General features: G+C 41.3%; 1 protein-coding gene across 10 annotated transcripts in view; it reads left to right on the forward strand.

Moving 5' to 3' along the window:
- MAST2 (microtubule associated serine/threonine kinase 2) overlaps nucleotides 1-25075 on the forward strand; it is a 309029-nt gene that overhangs the window by 132972 nt on the left and 150982 nt on the right. For 9 of the 10 annotated variants that reach the window (XM_075935888.1, XM_075935891.1, XM_075935889.1 and 6 more), the window contains one exon: nucleotides 12896-12927. In XM_075935888.1, coding sequence (XP_075792003.1) covers nucleotides 12896-12927 — 32 coding nt within the window. Of the gene's footprint in view, nucleotides 1-12895; nucleotides 12928-22426; nucleotides 22855-25075 lie in introns of those variants that run through there. The other variant, XM_006117328.4, reaches the window with a different exon arrangement.

Here is a 25075-nt window from a genome sequence, read left to right on the forward strand (position 1 = left end):
TGCAAGAGGAACTAGTACAGCTCACATGTTTCAATGTGATATTCTTTTGTAATCAGAGATTTTAGTACAGCATATGGTATCTATGGTAATGCACAGAATGAAAATTAACTCCTGTGTAGATTTAGTATCCATTTTTCTTCCATAAAATAGCTGTGTGTTAAAAATTTTAAAAGGCATGCAGACTCTCTCTCAAAAAAAATTTGAGGTCACTGCTTACCTAATATGAAGGTTCAAATGTGTTGCACCTTTTTAGCTTTTCAGCCTGATAATTTGGGTATCAGCTACTTGTTGTTATGTCATTGGAAGCAATGAAATGATCAACTTCTTAGGGATGTTCAATACAAAAGACAAATGGCTTAACACTAGATTGATACTACTACCAGTATTTGCTTATTTGTAATCGTCTTGGCATTTTTAGAAGTCACAATTTCCTTTTGACTGTTGCATGTCCAGTCTTGAAGGAAAGAACTTTCTGTACAAGACAAGGCAAAGAATAATTTCAGGAACAGTTTCTAACAGCATTACCACAGCAGCACTGCACTAACCTCTGTGAAGGCACTTTCCTTCTGTACACCCCGTTTTTGGCACTTATAACTTTCCTAAGAGATTTCCTTTTGGCCAGTAGCTTGCTTTAGCTGATATCTGCTAAAATGGTGTAAGAAACCTTTTAATTTGCTCACGTGTCTTTTTTTTTTTTTTTTGCCAGAACTAAGCACATTATTCAAAATATGGAAGTATTGATAATGTATAATAGCAATGTATGACCAGCACTAACTAGTAACCATGCAATTATACATATGATCTAATGCAGCACACTCTGCAAGTGCTCTCTTTTACTTGGAAGAACTAATTGTATGAGTACAGTGAACAGGGTTTGGTGCACATTCAGGCACACTCAACAAATACTCAGATTTGAATGCTGCTGCTATCTGACTGTGGCCCTGACTTTACATGCAGAGAGTTATTCTGCATCTATTTTTTATATTATCTGTTGCTAGCATATGGTAGCAGCTTTATTGCAGTAGATAGAATCTTATATGGTTCCTTTTAAGTCGTTGGTATTGGATCATTGTGGTTTGATTGACATATATCTGGACTTTAGTAAGGCTTTTGACACAGTCCCATATGACGCGCTCATATGCAAGCTAAGAAAATCTGATCTAGATGAAATGATTATCAGAGGGTGCATAACTGGATGAAAGACTGCTCTCAGAGAGTAATTATCAGTATTTCACTGACAGACTGGATGGACATATCAAGTAGGGTCCTATAGGAGTCTGTCCTGGATCCAGTAATCTTTCACTATTTTCATTAATGAGTTGAATGATTGAGTGGAGACTCTCAACTCTGCAGATGATACCACTCTGGGAGGGGTTGCAAACACTATGACAGACAGGATTCAAGAAAGATCTTGATAAACTGGAGAATTGCTCTGAAATCAATATTATGAAATTCAAAAAAGACAAGTTCTCAATACTGTGCAGAAAAAGTAAGTCAAATGCCCAAACATAAATGGTGGAAAAGTGGGTCTGCTCCACGAAAGTTCATCACCTAATAAACTATCTTATTAGTCTTTAAAGTGCTACATATTTTTTCCTTTTGTTTTATGAAAGGTGGTCTAACTGATATGTAGCTGTAGTGTAGAAAGTGATTTAGGGGCTTAATGTGCATCACACATTGAATATGAGGCAACAGTGTGATGCCTTTGTGGAAAAGTCTGATGTCATTCTGGGTTGTATTAACAAGAGCGCCAAGACCTAGATGACCATTTTTGGGCATCATGCTTTAAGGAAGATGTGGACGAATCGAAGAAAATCCAGAGAAGAGCATCAACAGTAGCAGCAGCAACAACAAAAGAGGTTTAGAAAACCTGCCCTACCACATTCACAGTTTATTTTGGTTAATTCCATGGCCTTAGGATTTTAAAAAGGTAAATGTAATGACTTCAGCTATTTAAACCTGAAATTTCAGTGGTGTAATTTCTGGGACCCTGACACAAAACGGAGAACGTATGGGGCGGGGAGAAATGTCGCAAGCTTATTCTGAGGGGAAGGACTGCAGTGCTTCTTCCTTTACTTCTGTACTGCTGATGGTGGCAATGCTGCCTTCAGAGCTCTGCAGCAGTTGACCTAAAGCCCAGCTCTGAAGGCCAAGCTATGGCCAGCCATCAGCACAGAAGTAAGGATGACATGGTATGGAATAGTTACCCTTAATTCTGTGCTGCTGACTGCAGAGCTGGATGCTCAGTCAGCAGACACCCCTCTCTGGCTTCCCAGCTGTGAACGCAGCTCACAAGTAAGGGTGGTAATGCTGCAATCCCCTAAAATAACTTTGTGACCCCCACAACACCCTTTTGTGTTAGGCCCCTAATTGGAGAAAAACTGGTCTCCCCCATGAAATCTGTATAGAGTAGGGTGAAAGCTCCAAAAAGACCAGTGTTCATGGAGCAACACCAGATTACATGGTCCATGACGCGTTTTTCATGGCTGTGATTTTGGTAGGGCCCTACCTATGAGGAAAAGTTAAAAGAATAATGCATGGTGAATCTGGAGGACATAATCATTTTTGGATTTGAAAGGTTATTACAAAAAAGACTGTGATCAATTTGTTCTTCAAAGGTAGTACAAGTAGTAATTGGCTTAGTGGGAAGCAAAGGTGGTTTACATTGGATATTAAGAAAAGCTTTCGAACTGTTGGAGTAGTTAAGAAAGGGAACAGGTTATCTAAGGTGGTATGAAATTCTCATAATTGGATAACTGGTTAGAAAAGCATCTGGCAAAGATGGTTTAGGTATGCTTATTACTGTAAGGTCCCTTTGAGCTCTACTTTTCTATGATTCTGTAAAGATATCTAGGACCAGTCCTACTCCAATTTTTCTGTGCATTTGGCTGTGTCTGGACTGCATCCCTCTGTCAACAGAGGGATGCAAATGAAGTACATTGAAATTGCTAATGAAGCCGGGATTTAAATATCCCATGCTTCATTAGCATAAACATGGCCACCGCTTTTGACACCGAGGTTTGTCGACAAAAAATGGCAGTCTGGACGCGGATCTGTCGACAATAAACCCTTTTTCGACAGATCCTGTATTCCTCAAAAAATGAGGTTTCCAGGATCTCTCAAGAAAGGGTTTATTGTCGACAGATCTGCGTCCAGACTGCTTTTTTTGTCGACAAGACTCAGTGTCAAAAAAAAGTGGCGGCCATGTTTATGCTAATGAAGCACGGGATATTTAAATCCCGGCTTCATTAGCAATTTCAATGTGCTTCATTTGCATCCCTCTGTTGACAGAGGGATGCAGTCTAGACACAGCCTTTGTGTCTATGGTATGTAGGCCACATGTCTACAACTTCTCCTCCTCAAGTGAATTAATATGAATTTTACTCTTAAACATTTGTGTTCCATTACCTATACTGATTTCTTGGGACTATTTCTCTCTCTAAACAAAATCTATTGCATAAAGAAGCTTAGCAGATAACAAACATCTTGTGTCTCAAACGTGGCAGTGCTAGTACTCAAAATGTAACTCTGAATTTTGTTGGTCTTTCTAATTAACTTGACCTGTTTTTGGACATGCTGTGGTCATATTGTTGGGTACAAGTAGGACATTATTGAAATGTATTGCAGCAAAATTTCTTCATTCAGCATTTCACTCAAGTTGATTCCATTTCCTTTCTAGTAAATTAGTTTACGGAGGTCTTTAAAGATTCAGCAGGGTGATATTAAAGTTAAAGGGCACAGTCAAGTTACTTTTTTTATGTTCTTAAATCTGACAGGGAGCCCAGAGAGGAGGTTTATTCATTTTGAAAAACCACCTGTTTAATATTATCAGCTAAATGGGTTTTGAGAGCAACTGTTTAACTGCTGCTTTGAGTATGAAAAGAAGTAGCTTGCTTCTTCTTAGTTCATGTAGGACTCACTAGACTGACTCTTTTCTCTTAATCCTAGAGGAAGAGTCCTGAGAAGTTGACTCGGAGACAATTCCTTCCCTGACCCTTGCTCCCCTGAGGAAGTATAGTAACAGTTGTGTTATCATGGCATCTGGGAATGAGGGGTGTGGGTTAGCCAAATATTCCAGTTCACTAAAATTAACAGGAATAAGCCTGGGAGGTGGTGCAGGCTCTGGGGTAGGGCCAAGGATGAGGGGTTTGAGGTGCAGAAAGGCGCTCTGGGGGCTGGGCTGTGGGAGGAGGTTTTGGGGTAGATCCAGGCATTGGTTGCCTTGGGCGGCTCCCCACAAGTGGACACATGTCTTTGCTGCTACTAGGTAGAGGTGCAGCTAGGCATTTCTTCATGCTGCCTCTGCCAACAGTCACCACCCTGGTAGCTCCCATTGGTCGCAGTTCCTGGCCAGTGGGATCTGTCAAGCTAGTGTCAGGGCACAGCGAGAGGTAGCTCATAGAACCCCCGTGGCTGTTCCTCCACCTACGAGCAGCAATGACATGTTGCCACTTCCTTGGACCTGGGTAGGGAGTCTGCTGAGCTTGTACCCATCGGACCATAAGCCGAGCTTTCCAAGATGATTAGAAATGCTGGTTTATAGAGCTGCGAAAGTGCTAGATGGAAACAGCTTTGACTGTAATCTGTGCCACCCCTTTATCAGCTCAACTTTGTTGGCTGACTCCTGGAAGGAATAGGGCAAAACTCTGCCCACTGTCTCGGAAATGTACTGAGCGTGCAGCCCTGGCTCTCGTTGCTGCATGCAAGCCATGCTGTGAGGAGGTCTGACAGGAAAGGGATAGAAATGTAGCAGTGTTAGTCTGGGGTAGCTGAAGCAAAATGCAGGACAATGTAGCACTTTAAAGACTAACAAAATGGTTTATTAGATGATGAGCTTTCGTGGGCCAGACCCACTTCCTCAGATCAAATAGTGGAAGAAAATAGTCACAACCATATATACCAAAGGATACAATTAAAAAAAATGAACACATATGAAAAGGACAAATCACATTTCAGAACAGGAGGGGGATGGGGGGTGGAAAGGAAGGAAGGTAAGTGTCTGTGAATTGATGATATTAGAGGTTGGGAGAGTGGGATGTCCGTGAGCTAATGGTATTAGAGGTGATAATTGGGGAAGCTATCTTGGTAATGAGTAAGATAGTTTGAGTATTTGTTCTTCATGTACTTACCTTCCTTCCTCCCTTCCCCCCTCCCCCGGCATCCCCCTCCTGTTCTGAAATGTGATTTGTCCTTTTCATATGTGTTCATTTTTTTTAATTGTATCCGTTGGTATATATGGTTGTGACTATTTTCTTCCACTATTTGATCTGAGGAAGTGGGTCTGGCCCACGAAAGCTCATCATCTAATAAACCGTCTTGTTAGTCTTTAAAGTGCTACATTGTCCCACATTTTGTGACAGAAAAGGGAGACTCTGAACTTAGTCCTTCTTAGTATCCTGTGCAGGCACTTGTGTCTGACACAATCTGATCCATAGTATATAGTGTAAGATAGTATTAAGGATGAGACCTGTTCAAGAAAACAAAAATCCATCCCAGGAAAACTTTGTGATTTTTATCTCACTAACTAAAATTTTAAAAATAAGATATTGTTTGGGAGGGCAGGGGGAAAGCTGTATTTAAAAAAATTGAAAAGAGAAATTCCGTTACACCTTCTGAGATGTGCTCTTGAACCATTGGTACTTGGGTTTGACTTGGATACTTAGCTGCACCCTCATTGAGGCAGTTTGCTATAATGTATGACTGACCCTCAGTGTTGGTAAATGCTTGGCTATGGTTGCTGCTCTAGTCGGGTACTCCCCTTTAACACAAAGATGTTTTTCTAGTTTCCACCTAGTTCATTGTGACTGAGCTCTGAAGGGAAACCTGAGAGTTCTGTGTTTTGCTAGCAATGGGTTCTTAAAGCCATTGTGCATTTTTTTTAAAAGGAAGCTGAAAACTTTCATGCTGTATTATATGCTAGCCCTTGACTTGTTTTGAGAATTGACACAGACTTCTTTAGAAGTTCTTTAAAGGAGTGAGGGTACTTGTCCACTAAATATCAAATCTGCTGGCCTTGATGTGCAGGCTTTGTAAGGGGAGGAAAATCCAGGTTTATTGGTAATTCAGCATGTGGTTAGCATCAGGAGTGTGTGAGAGAACACACTGCCAGGTCTCAGGTACCCGTAATTCTAATGATACATTAATGTTATTGCAGGCAAAACATCTCTAATGTGTATGGGCTTGAGGGTATTGCAGCTGACTAAATCTTCTCAATATTGCTGATTTTAGGTGTTGTTGGAAGGTATTAAGGTAGCAATTTTTCTTCCTTTAAAGCATTTTTAATCAAGTATATGACAATATAATCCTTAATTATTCAGCTTTACTATAAAATAGTAAATTGTGGAAATTAACGTCTGCCGTGTATACCACAAATTAACCCAACATTTCGGCTTATAGATATGATGTTAAAATTCCCATGTTAATGCAGTTTGGCAACCAAATTCAAATGATTTTTTCTTTTGTTGAGAGAAGGAAATTTAACAATATTGTTTTTAATATCCATGTATAAAGATTCCGCTAAAAATAAATAGCACATTTTCTTGACTGATACTTGTAGGGAAAGAAAAGCTTTGCTTTTCTTAAACCATAAAGAATTCCTTCTTTTTTCAGTCTAATAGATGGATTATAGTTGATGTCCTTGCAGGTTGTATTTTTCATGAGAACTGGAGATTCTAATCCTTATTATCATTTCTGTAATGCAAGTGGTTTATGTATAGAAACAGATTTAATTAATCCCCTGCTGGTTGATAGTGTACCCTAAAGCAAATATTTATAGTCAGCAAAAGAAAAATTTAAGACATGAGTGCATGGTGTCAGGTCAGTGAGTGTCAGTTCATCTTGCAACATCTGCGAAATAGTATCCTTAATTTATCAAGCAAAATGTGTTTTCCCCCTCTACCTATGAAATGCTTCAAGAGCATCATGTTCGGTAGCTTCATTGGGATGGTGATGAGCTTACCAAATAAGAGTTCCAAGGTCAAAGGCAATCTCAGGAATCCTGCTGCCTGTGCTGGCAGAAACTGGGCACATCCTGAAGGTGATGGTGATTCTCAGTTAATTTGAAAGGGCCAAATTATACTGCATTCAAAGCACATTTTAGCATCCTACTTTGCCTGTGGGTATGTGCCATATGTGCAGCTACACATTCAAGGACGAATTGCAATTTTGAGAGAGGGTGATGATGAAATATATCTCCATGGTGCTTTTATGAAGCGTGATTAAAGGGAGACAGCGTGATGTATAACCTACTCCCAACATGACTAAAACACTGCGCCCTTCTATGATTACTAGGTTAAAAATTATTATTGCTAAAAAAATCCATAAGCTAGTTGTGGTGGTTTTTCAATAAAAGATAATTAGTTTAATGACATTTTCGTGTGTATGTGTAAAGATAAGTCTAATGAATCACAATTTTGAAAATGTAAGTCAATTGAAAGGGCCAATTCCAGAATGGTTCTGTTCTCAGTAATTCAATTCTCAGACAAAACATGGTTGAATAAGACCTTAGTTGTTGGTCATGTTATGCTACTTCATTGGGACTTGACTTAATCCTTTATACTAATTGTTGATAGGTTTTAGCTATGAAAAAAAATTCGAGACATAAAACTAGACAAATTGACAGGCTGTCATTTTTGTAAGGGGATACTGAAAATAAACATGCATTTAGAGGATTATATTCCCGACCTTGAGAGCAGGTGGCACAGAGCTAGGCTGAGGTAATCAGAATAATATATCTATGGACTGACAGTTAAAGTGCTCAGAGACAGATACTTCAGATTGCTCAAGCAATGTGCCAGTTTTGATGGTTCACTCTAAATTGAGGTTAGGTCTTACATGGAAGAAAACATTTTTCATAATTAGTATAGTTACTCAGAGGATTTATTGAGTTCGTGAAACAATGCAAGAATTACTATCCCCAAAGCTAACTACCAGGTCAGATTTGGTGGTCATAGCATGACAGTTATATTAATCATCGTACCATTTAAAATATGAACGGTTTCACAAAGGCATGAATATGTATTGCCAGGTTCTCCTTGTGTGATGTATGACAGGATTAGTGTAGTAAAGTAAGTCTAGTCAACAACACCGCCTTTATAATTAACATAATGGAACTTGCTTCCTTTAGCCTTGCTACGATCCTGATTTATAGGCAATATGTAACTACAGACCTTCATGAAGTAGCCCCAGGTTTTCCTGTTAGGTTTTGTTGATACTTGAAATGTCAGTCAATTTCTGTCCTTTAACTGATTGAAATGTGCCTTAAGTCCACATGTAAGTACTTTGTGTGATTGCCAATGTGGGCATTCCACTTTCCTCAGCCTGTAAAAGCTCCTTAGTTCACCAAATACCACACCACTCTTTTCATATCTCCGCATTCCCTGCCTGTACAGTAATGTCTGTCTCCGCATTCCCTGTAATGTCTGCACTCCTGCTCCTGAAATGCGGGTCTCAAATGGCTGTCCAGGTGTGGATCACCTGCTGAGATGTCAGTCTCCTTTCCCCTCCCCCCAGCTCTGTTCTCCTCTGCACTAGCTGTGTTTCCCACACATGCTAGTCCCCCCTTTACAGCCTGCGTGGAGGTTTGCTCTTTTACTTCAGCCCGTTAAGCAAGGGAGCAATGGTAGGGGACAGGACGAAGGAGTATGCTATTGAGTGGCCACTGAAGAAGGTAGTGTCAGGAGTGAAGGGGCATTTCAGGAGACTAGGGATGTAAAAAAAAGTATAAAAATAGAAGCTGTGTAACCAGTGAAAATTATATCCGCTACGTGGGGATGTAGGAGTAGGGCGGGAAGGGTGCTGGAGGGCTCTTGGCCCTGAGGGGCTCTTTAGCAGATTTCAGCAGTTAACAGGAATCTGTTAACCAGTGAAATGCTTACATCCCTACCGGAGACTAATCTGAGGTGGGATATAGTGTCCCAATGGATAGAAAAGCTGATCGGTGTATCCATGATTAATCTCCCTTTTGTAGTCAAGGCCACAGAGGTGCTGAATTTGCACAATAATATTGCTTATTGATGCTGTAACTGCAGTGTATTCATTTAGGTGCACACAAAGAATGAAAGCGACTACTGTAGGGATAGAGGATAATTAAGTCAACATGGCATATTGGATTGAGTTACATAAAGAGCCCATATGTAATGTACCATATGTTTTTCTAAACTCAAATGTGTTAATTTCCAAATTCAGACAGCGGATAATGATCAAGAAACATGTTTTCATGGAAAATAAAAAGTTACAATCATAGGTACAAATGAGGATTGAAAAAAAACAACGGACCCCTTTAAACATCGGTGCTGACTTCCTCAGTTCCTGGGAGGTGGTGGACTCCACTCCACCACTTCACTCAGGGCACTATCCTTCCCCCTCCTCTTCCTGTCCTTGTTCCTTTCCCTCCCCCATCACTTCCTGCATGCTGCTGTACAGCTGATCAGCCGTGGATGGGAGGTGCTGGGAGGGAGTGGAGCTGATTGGCTGGGCTGCTGGTGGTTGAGAGGTGCTGAGGTGGTAAGGGAAGATCCACAGGGCTGCCAGTGGGAGCTGAGCATGCACAATTTTTTTCCTTTGTTGTTCTTGCCGCAGAGCACCCAGGGAATTGGGTGCCGGGCAGTATAAGAGGCAATGTCATCGCCTCTTACTCGTCTCTCACGAGTCTTAGTTCATCTTTCTCCAAGAAGGAAAATAAAAGGGACCCAAATGTCTGTCTATATCTCTCTCCCCTCTCCCTTAATCTTTCTTTAACAAATCTTATTTTAAATGAATATCATGGATTTTTGAATGATTAAATACAGGCAGTCCCCGAGTTACGCGGATCCGACTTACATCGGATCTGCAGTTACGAACGGGGCTTTTCTCGCCCCGGAGGATGCAAGCGGCGGGACACCCAGATGCGCCGGGGTCCCGCCACCCGCGTCCTCCGGGGCGAGAAAAGCTGCTCCGCGTCACCCTGGTCTGCTGGGCGGGGGAGCCCCCCCAGCAGACCAGGGAGACGCGGAGCAAAGCCGTGGAGCATGCGGGCAGCGGGACAGCCCAGACGCGCCACGGCTGTCCCGCTGCCGGCATCCTCCGAGGCTTTGCTCCCCCCAGCAGACCAGGGAGACGCGGAGCAAAGCCGCGGAGGATGCGGGCGGGACCGCGGCGCGTCTCAGTGGTCCCGCCACCTGCGTCTCCCTGGTCTTCTTGGGGGGGGGGGGCGCAGCTAGTGCGCCCCCCCCCCCCCCCCCCGGTGCAGACCAGGATTTTCTTGCCGACGACACCTGGGGTAGAGCAGCCGGGGCGCTGCCGGGTTGGTCCCGAGGCACCACTCCTCGGCGCTACTGGACCAACCCGGCAGCACCCCAGCTGCTCTGTCTCAGGCATCCAAATTCAGCCAGTGTTGAAACTGATCAGCGGCTGATTCCAGGAAGCCCAGGGCAGAGCAACTCTGCCTCGGGCTTCCTGTAGTCAGCCGCTGGTCAGTTTCAGCAGCTGCTGAATCTGGACGCCAGTTCCGACTTACATACAAATTCAACTTAAGAACAAACCTACAGTCCCTATCTTGTACGTAACCCGGGGACTGCCTGTATGTCAATATTGGGAAGTGAACTTGTGTACAAATAGTACAAGTTGCTGCCTCCTTACAATGTGTAGGTCCAGTGGATGAAAACTCATTTAAAATAAAATATGTTGCACTTAGATACTACAATTAAAGTTTAAATCCACATTCATTAGGACTGCCTATATTCCATTATTTACATTTGTATATGCTAATAGAGTATTAAGACGTGGCCAGAGAGCTTTGTGTCATATATAAAACTCGCAGGTAAAGCTTCTTACCTTATAAAGAAGTAAGAAAGAAGGAAACCCCTTTAGAATGCAGTATACTTGAGCAGTTAGGTGGCAGTGATTTTTTGTTTTGTTTTATGTATGTGAAATGTTTTGATTAGCTTTTGACAATTTGTACAGTGACAAGGATGTATTTCTTCATGCAGTGCATTCTCAGGCATGTGATGGTTGGCACCTGAAATTTACCCAGTACAGTCAGAGCTATGCAACTGTGCAAACAGCAGTGAAATTTCAAGGTGTAGTGTCAATGCGAAATCATGCTTGATTTATATGGATGAAATGATTGAGTTAAACTACTATCTAGAAACTTTTCAGTGACCTTAACATTTTTATGATTAATATGCAATTTATTATTTTTTAAAATGCAACTATCTGTAATTTAAAGTAGCATTTCAAGCATTTAAAGCAAAAATGTAGCTCTTACCTAAAAATCTTGTGAATGTGTTTCCATAGTTATTTTAATGTTCAGAGAAACTTTATGTAAACCTTCTTCTGCAGTGAGATAATAAAGCACAACCATTGTGACATTATATGAAAGTCAGAAAATAAAATTGATCAGCCTAGTTTATCTGTCTATAGTGAGTGAAACACAAAATAAGCAGCTGAGAGGAGTGACTGCTAATACTTGAGCACAAATTTTAGATTGTAAATCCTATTTACCTGCTTTGCTACTTCTGAGCCTCAGTAGCATTGCAAATAGGAAAATATGCTGGTGGTAGGTGTAATCACCGTAAAAAATGGTAGGAAGTAAATTAAAGATTTAAATCAGGGCTGGTTGGAATAAATTTCATTTGATCTTAACACCACTAATTTTTTTAAAATGTGATGTTTATCTTCACATTGTCCTATTCAACCAGAATAGAACTATTTTTTTTAAAACATACTGTAGACACATGTGTGTGACTCTTCTTAACTTTACCACTTGACTTATTCCTATGGTTTTGAAAGGCTTGTTGAAGATGCACTCTGAGTGGGATGATGGTACCATCTAGTGGTGAAATATTTAAAATGCAGCAGAGTAAAATGTTTCTTAAAAAGAGAGATGGGTAAATATGCTAATCAGAGAGGGAAATTAAAAAATATTTATCTCTTCCCATCTCTTTTAATCTTTACAATTAAATAACATTTATATTCAATACATTAACAGATGTACATCATTGTCACTAATAGAGTACTAGATTGTAATTTAATGTGCTAAGTGTTTTAATTAGTTTATGTGAAATTCTTAAGTTCCGTTGGTTTAGTGTTTTACGTGAAATGTACAGATTTTAAGTGCAAGGTGCATTTCTTTCACTCTGACTTCTCAAACATCTAGCAGTATGTAAAAAAAATTATAAAATAATCCACTGCACACATTTATCTCTCAGGGAACAGCATAAGAGAACAAACATAGGACAGATGTTCTCTTATTGCAGTAGGAGTTTGGGTTTTGTAGGGGTCCCGGCTGAGGCGGGAGAGGGGGGTGCAGAAGGACATGAGGTCTCTAGGTGGCACTGTTTTCAGGGAGCTCCCCAGAAGTGGTTACCTCCCTTCTCCCTTGGATCCGAAGTGGCGATCCAGCCAATGGGAGCTGGGGACCTGATGCTTGGGGCACCTGCTGTCCCCTCAAGTTGTTGGAGGGGCATGTCACTGCTTCCCAGAGCTATGTGTAGCAAGGTAGGGAGCCTGCCAGCTCTTTTAATATCCCTCAGCACCAGTGGGGGCCCTGGCTGCATGCAGTAAGCCACCCTCACTACAGCCTCAGTGGGGAGCCAGGCTGTTCCCCGAAGCACCTGTAACAGCCCCAGGCCATCACTGACCACTCACTGGTCAGTATAGGCTGTAAGTCAGAGACGGGTCACGGTCTGTGAATTTATATTTCCTGCCTGTGACCTGTCCATGACTTTTACTAAAAATATTCATGACTAAAACCCCTAAACTTAGTGATATTATATGTGGTAACAAACTTGTGCAGCATCTTTGAAAAATCTATATTTTATTTACAAAGTAATAGTACTAGATTAGATAAACAGGAAGTTTAATTTAAGATCTTTCTTCAGTCATTTTCTAATTTTTTGTTTGAATTTTTTTCCAGAAAGAACTCAGTCTCCCTAGAAGAGGAAGCTTGTAAGTATGATTACTTTTTGTCCATGTTGCCATAAGTTTTGATTCAACACAAATATGTACAGATTCTTAACTGTTCAATCTCCACAGAGTTATCAGACACAGATATATTTTATTTTTTCCATTGACATTTTGTATGTGCTTTTAAAATATTTTTGAAAGGTGCCAGGTTGGCCACCTTGGAAAGAGACGTCCTGCCTTCATCTCTGTAGAACAGAGAGTGGTGGGGAACCTCTTTTGGGTTGGGGACCACTGACCCACAAAAAATCCTTGCTGACCTGGCCTCCAAGTGAGAAGGAGAAAACCCCCTCACAGATGTAGCCCCCTCTCCCCAAGATGCAGGGAATAATGCTTACCTCACTCCCCTCGCCTTCCAGTACAATGGGGCAGGAGATCGCTGATTTTTAGGGCTTCCCCCCAAGGCTAGATTAACTTTGCTGGGGGTCCTGGGCTAGTAGATCTTGTGAGGACCCCTTGGCTCTGGGGTGGGCCCAGAAATGAGGGGTTCAGTGTGTGAGAGGGGGCTTCCAGGGAACAGGCTGTCGGTAGAACTGGAGGATGTGAGCAGGAGGTAGGGTGCAGGAGCGGGCTGGGGGTGCGGGATCTGGGCAGTAAATAGGAAGCAGGGTCTGAGCAGGACGGGGCAGGAGATTCTGGTGCAGTTCTGGTGTGGGCGCAGGTGGCTCTGCACCACCTTGCTTTTACAAGCACTTCCCCCTGCCCACTCCCATTGGCTGCAGTTGGGAGCGATGAGGGTGGAGCCTGCAAACAGCGCAGGGACAGAGCTTCCCTGCACCGAGCCACTTTCTCCTCTCCCTCCAGGCAGACTCTGGCCTAAATGCAGCCTGCAGCTTGCTTTGATCTGGCCCACAAGGCTCAGGGCTCCCCACTGCCCCCATAGCGAAGAGCCAACATTCATGCTCTAGCCACGTGGGTGGGTGGTGGGGCAGCGCTTTGTCTTGTGGGCTGTATCAAGGCAAGCCGTGGGACCTACTTTACGAGGTGGAAGACAGCCAAGCCTACTCCTATTGCTTAGCCAATGTGGTTCAATCTTGACATGTAGGAAACTTAGAGGAGTGAGTGGGGAGTTGAGCACTGAAGGGGCCGACAGTGCGTGCCTTTTTTGTTGAGCCTGCCTACAGTGGTCCCTGTTGCTGCCAAACCCAACCTTTGTACTCTGGATAAAATGCCCAATGGGGCTTGTACTGAGATGTAATAAACAAATTCTCCACAAGTCAAGTCACGGATGGGAACAACGCTTGGTCAGTGCTATGTGGGCCATGTAGAGGTGAAAAATCTAGGTTCTCCCTGCCCGTCCCTGCGGGTTTGTATGGTGGTGTACAATCAAGACCAACGAAGTATTGCCACAAAACAGCAAACTAAAAAGTGCATGTCTTAAAATCTAGTACTTTAAAAAGTGAGCCAGTTACTCATTTTAAGATACCTTGTTAGGTGTGCAGAGATTCAGGAGACTGTATTTTACTGATAATCTCTTAGAGAATTTGCTATTGCTAGGCTTAGTTTTTTGTGGTCTGGTACGTAGTAGAATAAAACTGCGAAGTGGCTGGATTATATAAAGAACAAGTGAGCGTGTTGGTTAAACCTACAATAAGCTCAGAGTCATAGCATTCTAACTGTTAACCATGCCCTAGGGTTTGTGTCTCACAGAAGCAGGTTATCTTTTAGAAGTTGTCTTAGATTTCAGGCTTTAGAATGGATGAGTTTAAATTTTTATTCTTTAAAATTTCTCCTTTATATAAAGAACAATGTTTGGAAAGCTCTCTGTGGTCCCGATATGACTAGGTCAAAAGGCTTTTTTTAATGAGCCATGAATTAACCATTTTGTTGAAGTCATATTTTGGAATTAAATGCAGTTATTCAAAACAAAACAGAACACAGAAATCATACATCTGTTATCCATCAGTGTACTAGCTTTGTATTAGATTTTAGGAACATTAGTGCTTATATAATTTGGAACAATCAAGACAGTGATTGGATAAGAGCACTTGGACAAATATTTGGAGACAGTGCAGTTAAAGAAAAATTGGATATTACTTATCCGTAGTCTTTACCTTAATATAACAACTCAGATTTTTTGCACAAAATATTTTTTATTTGGATTTGGGGATGACCCAAAGTGTTTTCCTGTTCCTGATCAGGTATGGAGGTGGATACAATATAAATTAAGAATTAACAAGAGAAACTTATGGTACTGAGTTGAGGGTTTTAGGCACTGACAGTTGGATGGTTTATTTAGTAACTATGAATATTGCTGAATTGTTTGTAAAGTATATTTCTTCAGTTATTTCAATCCTTTTTTTATTACCCTTCTTATCAAGTGGATTTTCCTGCTAAGTCACCACTGTGAAGAGAACTTCAGTAGTCTGTGTCTAGAACGCCAGAACCACAAATTGTAAAGGGCAAGAATAACAGCCCCTGATGTGATTTCCGTTCTTTGTGGAATAGAGATTTTCAGTGTGTTCAGTATGTTTCTTGTCCATATACTCTGACTAAATTATTTTATTGTTTCTTGGATCTATACAAAGTGCAGTAAGTCAGGCCTAGTTATTTTGAATTGATTTACTTTGGTTTTATCAAATTAGTACTATGTTGTGGTTTTCATTTACTTCTGATTGATACCCAAATGTCCTTATAAACCAATTAGAATTGTATGGTTCAATGGAAAGAGCCTTGTGGATCTGCAGAAAAAAACCCCTCTTTTTCTCAGAGTTGTCAATAGCTGTTGGTACCATAGTATCACAGTGCTCCCTGTATACATTAAATCTGCATAGTGAGATCTAAGACAGCCACTGGCCAATTGGGAATCAATCTGGGGTGGGTAAATCTACACTGGGAGCTGCTTCTCTGCAAGTAACCAAAGCAATCAATACCATTCTACTATGGAGGGTTGAGACTCTGGGAGAGGTGGATGCCACAGTAGAGGGCTTTGCTGTGATGGGGTTCCCTAACTGCGGTGGGTCGACAGACGGAACGCACATCCCATCTTGGCACCCGACCACCTTGCCAAGGAGTACATAAACCACAAGGGATATTTCTCCATGGTGCTGCAGGCACTGGTAGATCACAAGGGCCGTTTCACCAACGTCAATAGGGAATGGCCAGGAAAGGTGTATGACATGCATATCTTTAGGAACTTACCCCTTTTCAGAAACTTGTAGGCTGGAGCTTTTCCCCTCAGACCGGAAAATCTGGAGAATTGGAGAGGTGGAAATGTCAATATTGGTGACCCAGCCTACCATTTGTTCCCGTGGCTCATGATGCCATTCATGGGAAGCCTGGACAACAGTAAGGAGCAGTTCGATTACAGGCTGCACAAGTGCAGAATGGTAGGTGAATGTGCTTTAAAGGGAAGGTTTAGGAGTCTACTGACTAGGTTGGATCTCAGTGAACCCAACATTGTCTTAGTGGTGGCAGCCTGCTATGTGCTCCATAATATCTGACAGAGTAGGGAACAGAGGCAGAGTGCCTAATCAGAGATTTTGAGCAGCCAGACACCAGGGCGATAAGGAGAGCGCAGGGCATGGCAGTGCAGATCAGAGAGGCTTTAAAGGAAAGTTTTATGAAAGGCCAATTTTGAGTCATCTGTGTTGCTCTCAATGAGATGCCCCTGCATTCACTGTAATCTCCCATCCCACTCCTGTAATTATAGCAATAAAGAGAGAGTTGTTCAGAAATCGTGGGTGTTTTTTTTTTTTTTTTTTTTATTTAGGGAAGGTAGCAGGGACAGAAAAGGAGTACATTGCGGGACCTTGTCGGAGGCAGGAGGGAATCTGGGTGTCTGGCTGATGAGTCTTGCCCACATGCTCAGGGTTTAGCTGATTGCCATATTTGGGGTTGGGAAGGAATTTTCCTCCAAGGTAGATTGGCAGAGGTCCTGGAGGTTTTTCGCCTTCCTCTGTAGCATGGGGTACAGATCACAGCTAGAGGATTCTCTGCATCTTGGGGTCTTCATAGTATTTGAAGGCTTCAGTATCTGAGATATAGGTGAGAGGATTATTCTAGGAGGGGTGGGTGAGATTTTGTGGCCTGCACTGTGCGGGGGGTCAGACTAGATGATCATAATGGTCCCTTCTGACCTTAAAGTCTATGAATCAGAAATGTGAGGAGGACAGCCTTTTACTTCACACTTTTCCCAGGAGCTTGAGTGTGAGGCTGCACTTGAGTTCCCTCCCCCTGCCATGTCCTAGGGCTGGTGATTGAGACTACAGACCTGGGTGAGGAGGGAAAGTTGTCCTGCGAGGGGTAGGAGGGATCCTCTCCAGGCATACCGCTGTGCTTTCAATCACAGCCGTCGTGGATGAAAAGACATTCTCCTAGTGCTTCATTCGCAGTTCCCTGCATGCTGTCCTCTCCTCCAAGAACATATTTCTCTATTCCATTTGCTCCTTACCCATATCTTTCCTTGTCCATTTTCGCCTGTGGATTTATGCGAGCCGGACAGCTGCTTCAGCTGGCAGCAAGCTCCCTGCTGTTCCCGCTGTAACAGAAAGTTACAAGGGCACACATTACAGGAAATACATTACAGAGCCTAAATCTTAATCTGTTATATACAGCAAAGGTCTCCCTTACAGACAGTGGAGATGTGTTCTGTGCAAGGCTAAAGTTATGCTTTAAGGTGGCCACTATACAGCAGATACACAACAGAGTTCTCAAGGGAACATCTGGACTCACGTGGTTTGGAGGCAGGCATGGTTAAAGGCCTGCCAGGGTACAATTTTGCAGGCAGAAGGTGGGACGTAGGAGCAGGGTGATGGTGCACGAATTTTCTTCCCTGTGTCCGCCACACCACACTTCCCAGAAGCATTCTACTTTCCCATCCTAGAGGAACCTGTGGGTGGGAAGAAGGGACAGGTTGCCAGAGGCTGAAGCCATGCTAGCAACAGAGGCAGCAGCTAATAGCTTCCCTTTCTTCATCCAGGTTGTCATGTGAGATATCAGTTGTCTTTGAATCACACAGAGTGATCGGGAACTGATGCTGATTGAATGTGGCCAGAAACCTGCGCCTTATCCTGCAATGCTTTGTGCTGCAATGATGCCAGAGCACTTCCTGCTGGTTTGGCACGGCAATGTGTACTACCATGGAGGACAGAGACAGGCTGGCCTCCCCAGAAGGGACCCTTATGAGAAAGATCAAAGAATTCCTATACTACAGCTTCAAGGAGATGTGCAGGCAAGACTCCTGCTCCATCTCCAGACATGCTAACAAGCTGTTCTGGGCCCTTCTGTGCTGTGTAGCCAAGGAGTGTGCCACACATCACACCCAATTTCCTTGGTCCTCTTGTAGCAAGAAGAAAAAAGTGAACTCACCGTAAATGCCCTCCCTGGGATCAGTGCCCAACTGAGAGATGTCCTGGGAGGAGGGCTTTGTCTCCGAGGTTATGAAAAGTTCTTGGCTCTTGCTGCTCACCGACCTGCCATTCACCTCCTCCTCCTCCTCTACTACCACGTTGTCTTCCATGCCCTAAGTGTCTTGGAGGATTCCATGGTCTGGCTTGGGAAGCAAGTCACCCTTCCCCCCTATCCTCGCCCCCCCGGATGACATGCAGCTGGTCATAGGAGTGGCAAGTTTGTGGTGATGCACCAGACTGTGTGTCTGTCTCCTTTGTCTTGTTGTAGGACTGCCTCCACTCCTTTATTTTTAACATGGCATGGCTGGGTATCCCCGAGATATCCTTTCTCCACCGTGTACTTTGCGACCATCGCATAGATAGTATTTCTTTTGCTGCTCAGAGATCCAAGAGAACAGATTTCTCGCCTTATGCCTCGAGATCCAAGGTGCTCTTCATTGCCCCTGGGAACTGGAGCTCTTGGCCAGGTGTGCTGCCTGCTTTGAGGTGTGCTTGCAAAGCTGGCCAGGTGGGAAACAAAATTCAAACTTTCCTAGGACTTTTCTTGTTCACCTGGAGAGCAGTAGAGTTGCAAGTTCTGGCTAGAGTGGTCACAGCAGTGCGTTTATGATGCCTCCTGGAGGCTAAGAATGTTGACTTGTACAATGCTGGGTCTATACTACCATAAATTCAGACATGGAAGGTTGAATTTTTGCGTTACTCCTCGTGAAAAGCAGGAGTACTGAAATCAGCTTCTGCAGCCCTTAAAGTCGATGGAATGGACTTGGTAGCGTGGACTCATTGTTTAGAAAATTGGTCTTATGCAGCTAAATTTGACTTATACTCCTAGTTTAGAGCAGACTTAAGCTGGTGTGTATCAGTTACAATAGTTGCCACCCTTATTTTTGGAAGGGATTAATTTTTATTTTTAATGCATTTATGCATGTGCTGTAGATAAATTTTAAAGATTCTTGGCTGTTTTGGTAGTCAGAGGCACTTTTTAATATAACTATTTTTCCCAAACTTTTATTTGGGTCTTTAATAAATGCATCATGGTTTGTGTGGTTGGGATGGTCTGTCCCCCTCTAATGGGTAGTCACTTTATGGGCATGTATAAATCTGCTAAACTCTTTCAAGTATGAAACTTTGGACTTGCACTCAAGCATTAGAGTCTCGTGTTTTCAGGTGCGAAGGCTGAAAGTGCAATCTCTGTGCCACTGATGGATCCTGGGGTGTTGAATAAAATAAGTTTTAGTGATGGTTAGTAAAAATTCTCCCAAATTTCCTCTCAGTGGAACGACACGTAAGTAAATTGCTCCCTTAAACTGTGCTAAACTGAAGCTTAAAACTATACCAGTTTCTGCTTCTAATTTTTCTAAACTTTTATACTTAAAGCTGAGGAAACAGAAACTTTAGAATGATGGAGATAACTAGGAAAATATTTTGACTTGCTGGACTGAAGAGAATAAAGATAAGCATGGGAAGAGAATTTGTACATTCATTCTAGTTTTTTATATAAAGACTTGTTTCTGTACTAATATGGATGTCATGTGGGTGGGAAAACAAAATTTCTTGGTCAATAAATATACTGAGAAAAAGATTAAACCTGAAATGCTTATGGTTATATACAATTAGAGTGAGCCTTGCTAATGTTATCACACTTGTTAATTTTGTGAAAATACAGTGTCACAGCTAAGTGGAGGGAAAATTCCTTAATATTGCAAATATTGAAAGTTTAAAGGCATAAAGTTAAGACATCACCCTTGCTCAAATTAGAAGAGTCTGGTATCTTAGTGGGCAGGCTGTGCATTGCTGTATCGGATTCCTTGGTTTGAATCCTGGTCGGTCTCTTTTCCCTTTCAGGCTCAGAGGTGGTGGAAGTTATGGAGAGGGTGCAGTTATCTCTGGGATAAAATACATGATCTGAGTCAGCTTCAGTCTCTCTTAGCAATAAGGCTGTTCTGGTAGTGAGTCATGTGCAGTTTCCCCTAACTCAGGAGAAAGGCAGCCATGACAGTACAATGCCTCATGCATGGGAATATAAAGTGAAGAAAATAGGTAAAGAATGAGAAGGAAGCGGAGAGTGGCATTATGTTCCCGTCCTGTTCTAGCTTGGGTCTGGACATACAGAATAACAGTCTGGTGGGCTTTTTTTTATAAAGGGATGAGAGAGACTTTATATTCTAACTTTACTCCTCCCTTCAACTCAGAAGAGAAACACTCAAGAATAGTAGATTAAAAATAACAGTGCTCTTAAATTGCCATGAGGAGCTGAGCCAGCAGCTGGAATGTGTAGAGTTGTTCCCACAGATTCACTGTAGATATACTACTGCCATAGCGGCACTGGCAGTAGTATATGTGGCTTGCTGAAGTTAGTTGAAGTATAGTTTTTAAAGGGGAAATTAGTACATGAGAAGGATTTTGGGGTTGATCTGTGTGTTTGAGGAGGTCCTTAGTAACATTTTTAAAAAGGACTGAATGTTGTATGCAGAAGTTTTTTTGGAATAAAACTTGCCACTATTTAATCTACCTAATTTTCATACCATGACTATCATAAAATTATGATTACATAGTGTACATGTAAAGATCTCTCCCTGACTCTCTGCCAGAGAATTGGGATACTGGCTTCTGTGGGGGCTTTGTTTTTTTGCTGGTGCCAATTGTGGGAAAGTGGTTGAATTTCTCATTTTGCTCTTGTGGTGCTGGGGTGTATGGTAGTTCTGCAATCCTCCAGATCTGAGGACCTGTTGCTGAGAAAATCCATTTTCTAGGCATATAGCTCTCACTTTTTAGATTAACAATTCCTTTGTTCCTGTGGAGCATAGGGCTACGTCTACACTAGCCCCTTTTCCGGAAGGGGCATGTAAATTTCATGAGTCGTAGTAGGGAAATGCGCGCGGGATTTAAATATCCCCCGCGGCATTTAAATAAAAATGTCCGCCGCTTTTTTCCGGCTTTTAAAAAAGCCGGAAAAGAGCGTCTACACTGGCCCCGATCCTCCGGAAAAAGTGCCCTTTTCCGGAGGATCTTATTCCTACTTCAAAGGAATAAGATCCTCCAGAAAAGGGCACTTTTTCCGGAGGATCGGGGCCAGTGTAGACGCTCTTTTCCGGCTTTTTTAAAAGCCGGAAAAAAGCGGCGGACATTTTTATTTAAATGCCGCGGGGGATATTTAAATCCCCCGCGCATTTCCCTACTACGACTCATGAAATTTACATGCCCCTTCCGGAAAAGGGGCCAGTGTAGACGAGCCCTAGGTGTTAGCAGAGGTGGTATTCCTGGAGAGAGGCGTTTCTCTGATGATTTTGATCACTCCGGTAGAGGGCTTTGAAGATGAGGACCATAATCTTGAATTTGACCTGCTGTCCAGTGAGGAACCATAAATGGTCATTTTTATAAATATTTGAAACTTTTCAATACTCCTTTAAAAATACATCACAGTCCCTTAGACACTGATTTAATTAAAATCTAGCCAAAATGTTCATGTGGAATGTTAGCTTGAGAAGCTAACTTTCTTCAGATAATGTCTTTTGGAAAAGATGGACAGTAGTTTTTGGCAGCCATGCAAATGGCATGACTTCAACATGAGTTAATGATAGAAATTACTTTTGAAAACTAAAATGCAAGACTGGGAGGTTTAAGGCATGCAAGGGAACCTCTTGAGTCTTCTTACAATTGATTATCATCAAGCTTAGGCTTGTACTTTTCTAGAGTCTTCAATATCCTTTCACAGCTTGCTCTATGGCTAATTTGTCTTTGTCAGTTTTAAGTTCATAAAAATGGAAAGAAGAAATAGCTAGAATATAACCTGATTATATATATTTCAACTTGTTTGGTAAAATTCAGTGTTTAGCAAATTAACACATAGTGAATGTTTTAAGATGGGAGTCCTGCGGATTCTTATGCAGTTTGATTTCCAGAAATGGGATAGTTAGCATGTTTCCTAAAAGACAGCTGTTCTTTGCACTCATCATGACTTTCCCAGGGTCTCTGGTTGGGAGCAGTGACTGTACTCCTATCACAGTATGCATTTTCAAGCTGGTATGTGAGATTCCTGCCAGAGTTTCCTTTAATATGCCATCTCTCTCTCTGGTTCTGCATTTTTCTTGTAGTTCACTAACGTGTCACTGCTGTCTGAAGCCCAGAAAAAGTTTGCCGCTGATTTGCTGTGCTCGAAGTGTGAGTGATGTCAGTAGTACATTGCTGTCTGTATGACAGATCAGATTGTTTACTTTGTATCTTTGGCTTCTTAGTACAAGTGCTGCCAATTGGTGGTCTTCATTTCCTGTTTATGGATACTATAAATAGACTTGTGGAAGACTTCTTTAAAAATAATTAGATTTTGACATGAGCTGGCTGATTAATCTGAGCTGTTACTGAATTTATAAAGTCTGTGGTGACACTGGCAATATATGAAGAATTCTGTATTACATTGATTGTTCTGTGCTCTGCACCGGAGTGATAACAGCAGGTTCTCTTTTTTGGGGTTTAAACCTCTTATTCTGAGAAGAAACAGTGTATAAGAAAGTACAATGATGAAACGGAGGCAACAGAGATTTGGAGCACCATCTCTTCGGATCCAGTAAGGACTGCTGTGGAAAAAAAATGACAGTTAAACTTTGTAGATGAAAACTACTGGGAAAAATACCCAGAACTTTTCATAGCCAACAAATGTCATCTTGATTTGAATTAAAAGAGGATTTATTATTGATGGAGCATTTTATCAGGGTTTTATTTGGCTGTACATAGGAAATATTTTCCAAAACTCTGCGGTGAATGATGCACTAGAAGTAAAAGTGTTGACAGATTAAGGCTCTTTTATAGTTTTAAAAATATTTGTTTTAATCAGCACCTAACATATGCAAAGTATCACACACAGCATTAACTATTGTAGTAAAACTGAAAACTGATTACTTTGTGATTTTTGTATTCTTTTATTTAAATATATAAGGTTATTTAAACAGACTAAAAGGGCAATATGCCTTAATCTGTCAGAATAAGGGCAGTGACAAAACTAAAAAATAATACATTTCAAATACATTAGGAGTCTGAGATAAGACTTTTTTTTTTGCTGCATTACCTGAAATGTTCATCTTAATTTGCAACTCTAGGCAATTTAAGTATACAGACCATATTTTATTTCAATATTTACCTCCTTTATAAAGTGCATTGAAATCTTCTGATGAGACGCACTATATAAGAGCAAGTCATTATTAGCATTACTCTGAGCTTGAAAACTCAAGACATTTTACATTCAAAGATGCTAAGTGAAACTGTGTTACATTTGGGCCCAAAATAACAATATCCAAAGTCCATCCTAAATTTTCATATTGCCATATTTAATGTTTTGAACAGGACAAATGGAACTCTTTTTTTCATTTTTACCAAAAGAAAAACAGGTTAATATTTATGCCCAGTTAATATAATGTATGCTATTTATTTGTATAATACCACCTTGTAGCACACAGAAATCCAAACCGTGGAGCAAAACCCCATTGTGCAAGGCTCTGCACAAACACAGAACAAAAGACACAGCCGTAGCCCCGAAGAAAGTACAATTTTAATACAATCTTGCCATCTGGCATAGCACATAACACTCCTGTCTACAGCACGATTCTTGCATTCAAATTAAAATAATTATTGAGCTTTCAGTACATATAAGGATTAAATTGTGGTGATTGGGTACAAAAATTTCATTTAATGGCATGTAAAATCTTGATTGAGGATTACAGTTTTAATATAAGGGCGGCTTTTATGGTTTATGTTTAAGTATTTAAAATTATTTTATTTTAATTCTGGTATCCTGGGAATGGTAGTGTTAAAAGTACAATAAAACTTACGTGAAATGCAAAATAATCCTATTGTACCTTCAAATGAAGGTGATTTATTTGTTGGTCATGATGAAAATTCTATCCAAATTAGTTTTCAAGAAATATAAGTGGTCAAAACAACAGTTCTAGGTACTAATGTGTAGCTGCTACAGTAATTTGGATGCTGAGTTATTTAAACAGGCCTAGCAGCACTCTGATGTTGGTAGCGAATGCAATATTTTTTCTTCAAAGAATATTTTATTGGGAATATCTTGTGAAAGGTCCCTCCAGCCAGCCAGCACTCGCACTAGATTTTGGCCACAGTTTTGTTGCAGCAGGGAGTGCAGCTGTTTAGAGTGTAATAATTAAAAGAAAACTCATTATGTTGCTGTAGTTATATTCTCTCATGTAAATATACAGAGAGTATTTTCCTCCTGTGCACTATAAATATGGGCTAAGCAAGACTCTCATATATTAGAAATTAACACATTTCAATTTATTTATTTATTTATTTTTGTGTAGCAGTACTTACAGGTGATTTTTTACTTTTCCCAACCAAGCTTGTTGTATAGTCCGGTGAAAGAGGTGGGGTTTTTTAATGTTTATGCAGAAGGCAAACCCTGCCACTTTTCAATATATCCACAAACACAATCTGTGTATATGTTTATGTTGGTTGCTAACTGTGAAGAAACAATACAGTTAAGAGAAATGAGAACACACTTGTGAGTCTTTTCAGTGCTAATCCTCATTCTGCAACTGATCTGCTGAGATTAGTCATGTAATTCCTCTGTGCCTCAATTTCCCCATCAATGAAATGAGAATATATGGTTCACAGTGCAGTTGTCAGGCTAAATTAGTTAATGTTTCTAAAGCACGTAGAAGATGTAAAGCATGTAGAAGATGTAAAGCATTATAAGTGCTGAATGTTTTCTTGTTAAGGATATGTGTAATTTGTACTTTTCACAGTGAGTATTTGTAACACTCTTTTATGAA

Source organism: Pelodiscus sinensis, chromosome 9 (assembly GCF_049634645.1).
Source record: "Pelodiscus sinensis isolate JC-2024 chromosome 9, ASM4963464v1, whole genome shotgun sequence".
Lineage (NCBI taxonomy): Eukaryota > Metazoa > Chordata > Testudines > Trionychidae > Pelodiscus > Pelodiscus sinensis.